Genomic DNA, 6080 nt, shown 5'->3' on the forward strand with positions numbered 1-6080 from the left:
GGGGCTGGGTTTCTACTCCAACCTATTCATCATCCCAAAGTCCAATGGAGATGTCAGGCCAATTTTGGACCTAAAGATGGTAAATGCATACCTAAAAGTCCGCTCATTTCAGATGGAATCTGTGCGGTCAGCAGCTGCCACACTCCAAAAGGACGACTTCATGGCATCCATAGACATAAAGGATGCCTACCTTCATGTTCCAATTTATCAGCCACATCAAAGATATCTACGCTTCATGGTGGCTTTGCATCATTTCCAATTCGTGGCGCTTCCCTTCGGGTTGGCTACGGCCCCCCGGGTGTTCACGAAGGTCCTAGCTCCAATCCTAGCCAAGCTAAGGATCCAAGGGGTCACGATCCTAGCATACCTGGACAACCTCCTAGTCATAGATCACTCGTCTCCCGGCTTGGAGCGAGCAGTGGCCCTCACGGTCCAATACCTCGAGAAGTTCGGCTGGGTCCTAAATCGAGAAAAGTCAGCTTTCCTGCCCACAAGGCAGTTGGAATATCTCGGCATGAGATTAGACACAGAACAACAAAGAGTGTTTCTACCTCTGAGGAAGGTCAAAGCCATCAAGGAATTAATCCTACTGGGTCTAAGCAAGAAGGAACCGACTATTCGCCTATGTATGATGTTACTAGGCAAGATGGTGGCCACATTCGAGGCGGTACCATACGCCCAGAGCCACACTCGCATCCTGCAGGCAGCCATCCTGTCAGCATGGAGCAGGAGGCCACAGGCCTTGGATATCCCGTTGCCGCTCTCATCAAGAGTCCGACAAAGTCTGTGTTGGTGGTTAGACCCTCAGAATCTACTGAAGGGGAAGTCCTTCAGCCCAGTGGCTTGGAAGATAGTGACCACAGACGCCAGCCTGACGGGCTGGGGAGCAATTTTGGATGGTTGCACTCGCCAAGGTACTTGGGCAAAGCCAGAGAAGCAGTTGCCCATCAACATCTTGGAGCTCAGAGCTGCTCGACTAGCCCTCAGGGCTTGGACGTCAAAATTGCAGGGGTTCCCGGTGAGAATTCAATCAGACAATGCCACGGCCGTGGCATACATAAATCACCAAGGGGGAACCAGGAGTCAAGCCGCTCAGAGAGAGGTGAGCTTGATTCTCCTATGGGCAGAGGCTCATGTGCCCTGCATATCGGCAATATTCATTCCAGGAGTGGACAACTTTCAGGCGGACTTCTTAAGCCGCCAGACTCTATTGCCGGGGGAATGGTCTCTGCATCCACAAATCTTTCAAGCACTCTGCCAAAGATGGGGAGTGCCGGACGTGGATATCATGGCATCGAGACTCAACAAGAAGCTAGACAGGTTCATGTCCCGCTCAAGGGATCCGATGGCCTGCGGAACCGATGCGTTGGTTTGCCCTTGGCATCAGTTCAAACTTCTTTATGCGTTTCCCCCGCTCCAGTTACTACCCCGCCTGCTGCGCAGGATCCGGGTGGAGCACATACCAGTCATCCTGGTAGCTCCAGCATGGCCCAGAAGGGCATGGTACTCACTAATCTTAGGGATGGTAGTGGGAGACCATTGGACTCTTCCTCTACGGCCAGACCTGCTATCGCAAGGTCCGATCCTCCACCCTGCCTTACGGCATCTAAATTTGACGGCCTGGAAGCTGAATCCCTGATTCTCAGGGGTAGAGGTCTGTCTCAGAAAGTAATCTCTACCCTAATCAGAGCCAGGAAACCGGTCTCTAGGGTGATTTATCACAGGGTCTGGAAGGCCTATGTAGGCTGGTGTGAGTCCAAGCTATGGCTTCCTCGCAAGTTCACCATCGATAGAGTTTTAAGTTTTCTCCAGCTAGGAGTGGATAAAGGATTGGCATTAAGCACAATCAAAGGACAGATTTCTGCTCTGTCAGTGTGGTTTCAGCGGCCGCTGGCCACCCACTCGCTGGTTAAGACCTTCCTTCAAGGGGTCTTACGTATTAAACCTCCAGTTAAATCCCCGCTTTGTCCGTGGGATTTAAATCTTGTTCTGTCAAGTTTACAGAAACAACCGTTTGAGCCGTTGGCTGAAATTCCTTTGGTTTTACTGACAAGGAAGTTAGTATTTTTGGTCGCCATAGTTTCCGCAAGAAGAGTATCGGAACTGGCGGCCTTATCCTGTAAGGAACCATATCTTATTTTTCATAAGGACAGGGTCGTTCTCCGCCCTCATCCTTCCTTCCTACCGAAGGTTATATCCAGTTTTCATTTGAACCAGGATTTGGTATTACCATCCTTCTTCCCTAAACCTACTTCCAGAAAGGAAGGGTTGCTGCATACCTTGGATATTGTCAGGGCCATGAAGGCCTATCTTAAAGCTACAAAGAAGATCCGGAAAACAGATGTGCTGTTCATTTTACCGGATGGGCCCAAGAAGGGGCAGGCAGCTGCAAAGTCCACCATTTCTAGGTGGATTAAGCAATTAATCACTCAGGCCTACGGCTTGAAAGGGTTGCCTCCTCCAGTATCATTAAGGGCTCATTCTACTAGGGCCATGGGCGCCTCCTGGGCAGCACACCACCAGATCTCTATGGCTCAAGTTTGCAAGGCGGCAACCTGGTCTTCTGCCCACACGTTTACAAAATTCTACCAGTTGGACGTAAGAAGGAATTCTGATACAGCCTTTGGGCAGGCAGTGCTGCAGGCTGCAGTTTGAGACCCTCGGATTCCGGGGGCTCCTCTTTTTTGAGTTAAATTTAAAATTTAAGATGATTTTTCTCAACTAAGTTGGATTTATTATGATTTGAGTATTTCTCTAAATTAAATCCTTTTGTCTTGGAGATGTTCTCCCTCCCCTCATTGTAAGCATTGCTTTGGGACATCCCATATAATAATGAATGCCGCTCTGTGTCCCGTGATGTAACGATAAAGAAAACGAGATTTTTAATACAGCTTACCTGTAAAATCTTTTTCTTGGAGTACATCACGGGACACAGAGCTCCCACCCCTCTTTTGAGGACCATTTTGGGAGGCATACTGCTTGCTACAAAACTGAGGTACTCCTCCTATGGGAGGGGGTTATATAGGGAGGGGCATTTCCTGTTTGAGATTGCCAGTGTCCATCACCTGAAGGTACTCCATATAACCCATATAGTAATGAATGCCGCTCTGTGTCCCGTGATGTACTCCAAGAAAAAGATTTTACAGGTAAGCTGTATTAAAAATCTCTTTTTTGCAGGTAATGTCCCAGGTAGAATCTGCTCATAGGATCGCCACAACACAAGGCCATGTTAACTGCTGGGCCAGAAGCCGATGTTACTTTGCTGCATTTTGTGTGCTAATGTGTGCTGTGTTAAGGCAATCCATTCCTATAGAATTGTTTGCCATACAATGCAAGGGAGCAAAACCCAGACCTTACCTTTTGTCTGTATTTTACCACAAAATCATATTTTTTTCCAATTTTGATATTTTGTTCTCCATCAAAAATATATTTTATTACCGACCAAAATAATAATAAGTCTTACAAAGCATTTTTCTTTCCAAATATAAAAACACAGTTTTAAAGCCTAGCATTTGGCACCTATAGATGAAAATTAAGGCAGGCGTAGCGCATCTCAGATACACTATGCCGCCGTAACTTAGAGCGGCAGGTCCCGTATTCTCGAAGAACTTGCGCTTTAAGTTACGCCGGCGTAGTGTAACTGGGCCGGCGTAAGCCCACCTAATTCAAATGTGGAAGTGGTGGGCGTGTTTTATGGAAAATAATCGTGACCCCACGTAATTGACGCTTTTAACGAACGGCGCATGCGCCGTCCGTGGACGTATCCCAGTGCACATGGTCCAAATTACGCCGCAAAGACTCTATGCTTTCGACGTGAACGTAACTTACGCACAGTCCCATTCACGGAAGACTTACGCAAACGACGTAAAACGTGAAAAATTCTACGCTGTTCCGACATCCATAAATAACATTGGTATGCCTCATTTACGCCTCATAGAGCAGGGGTAACTTTACGCCCAAAAAAGTCTTACGTAAACAACCTAAAAAATGCGCCGGGCGCACGTACATTTGAGAATTGGCGTATCTAGCTCATTACCATATTTGACGCGTAAATCGACGGAAGCGCCACCTAGTGGCAAGCGTAAATATGCAACTTAGATACGACGGCGTAAGAGACTTACGCCGGTCGAATCTAAGACAAATCTATGCGTAACTCATTCTAAGAATCAGGCGCATAGATACGACGCTTCACACTCAGAGTTACGACGATGTATCTGGAGATACGCCGGCGTAACTCCTTTGAGAATCTGGGCCTAAGACTTTATTTTTGTTAGGATCATTCTTTTCAAACTTCCTTTGACCTCCTTGTTCCTTATGCTATAAATTATGGGGTTCACCATTGGAGTCACTACTGTATAGAGTATTGACACTGCCCTGTCTTTGTTTGGTGAGTAGCTGTTTCGAGGTCTCATGTACATGAAGGAAATGGCCCCATAGTATAGGCAAACTACAGCAAGGTGCGAGGCACAAGTAGAGAAAGCTTTGTGTCTTCCTTCAGTGGACTGAATCTTCAGGACGGTGGAAATAATTTGACCATAAGACATAAGCGTCAGAGCAAAAGCACAAATGGCAACAAGTCCCCCGGAAACATATACAGCTATTTCGTTCATTAAAGTATCTTTGCAAGACAACCGGAAGAGAGGGGGCATTTCACAAAAGTAGTGGTCAACATGATTTGACCGACAGTATGGCAGCTGGAAAGTAAAGAAAGCATAAGAGATGGAGTTCAGAAAATTGGCGCACCATGTGCCAACTGCCAGTTGAGCACAGATCTGCTTGGTCATTATAGTGCTGTACCGTAATGGATTGCAGATGGCCACATACCTATCAAAAGCCATGATGGACAAAATGACACATTCAGTTCCTCCTAAACCCAAGTGGAAATACATTTGGGTTGCGCAGCCTAGAAAAGAAATACTCTTGTCTTTGGTTAAGGTAATGACTAAGAGTTTTGGCACAATGGTGGAAGAAAAGCAGAGGTCAATGAATGAAAGGTTACTAAGGAAAAAGTACATTGGGGTATGAAGTCTGCTGTCAACTCTGACCACTATGATGATAAGGGCATTACCTACAACTGTGGCTATGTACATTATTAAAAATAGAATAAAATATACACTCTGTAGATAATTATTTGTGGACAGTCCAATAAGGATAAACTGAAGAGGAGAAGTATGATTCATGTAATCCATAATATTCAAATACTTAAAAATTTTGACCTGTATAAAAAAAGGATGAACAGTGATATGTCAGCAAGCCTGGGATCTGCCAGGAGGAATAGGTGAATAGGGGTGGCCACTTCTGTACTTGAGGAGGATTGGTATTGCTTTGTCAGGTCAGCTGCGCTATGATCAATTTTTCTTCTTGTGTAAACAGAGTAGTGACATGACCGCTGCGTTTCTTTAGCACTACAGAAAGCTAAACCTAGGACACCTCTGAAATGGGCTCCAAACACCATCTTGGGAGAGCCTGTCTAGTTTTGACATAATTCTAGTAGCCATATTGGGATCCATGAAGGCTAGAAATAGCTTTTTCCTCTGTCATTAAAGGGCCCTGACGCGGTGAAATTTTAGGTTGATCCAGAATCAGGTTTTGTGAGGTACAGTTGAATCTCTGGTGCTGCCCCACCCTCAGTCAGAAGGGTAGAGGATCCTGGAGGACAGATAGTTTTAGAAATTGGGCAAGGTATGATGCTAGGAAGACTGCTCAATACAACAAGAGTTTACCGGTGGTTGGATATGTTTATGCTCCTTAGCCCTTAAGAGAACTTGTGAGTAGTACTTAGTTGAGCACAATACTTGACGAATGCTAAAAGCTGGCCAGGCATGGATGGAAATTTACCTGGTTCAGATGGGAGTTGCCAACTTTCAATCCTTGTGTAGGCCTCTCTGTTCAACAGAAGCCTCTTGTTGGACCAACTCCTGTTAAAACAATCCTGCCAGAATAAAATAATTTGATCAGCAGATGCAGCCAACGGTCCGTAGTTCTGATCAGTATATTCTTATGGTGGGGGGAGTCCCACTGTCAGAATGCAAAGACTTAGCAGGGAGGATTCCCCCATCCACCTCAAATATGTGGATGGG

The 6080-nt window shown here is 46.0% G+C and overlaps 1 protein-coding gene across 1 annotated transcript; it reads right to left on the reverse strand.

The window, feature by feature from the left end:
• Positions 1-4253: 4253 nt before the first annotated feature.
• LOC120920077 (olfactory receptor-like protein OLF3) lies at positions 4254-5850 on the reverse strand. The gene has a single exon (XM_040331990.1). The coding sequence runs from the start codon at positions 5187-5189 to the stop codon at positions 4254-4256; it is 936 nt and encodes a 311-aa protein (XP_040187924.1). The 5' UTR covers positions 5190-5850.
• Between the last annotated feature and the right edge of the window lie 230 nt (positions 5851-6080).

The sequence above is a fragment of the Rana temporaria genome, chromosome 13 (genome assembly GCF_905171775.1).
Source record: "Rana temporaria chromosome 13, aRanTem1.1, whole genome shotgun sequence".
In the NCBI taxonomy this organism is placed as follows: domain Eukaryota; kingdom Metazoa; phylum Chordata; class Amphibia; order Anura; family Ranidae; genus Rana; species Rana temporaria.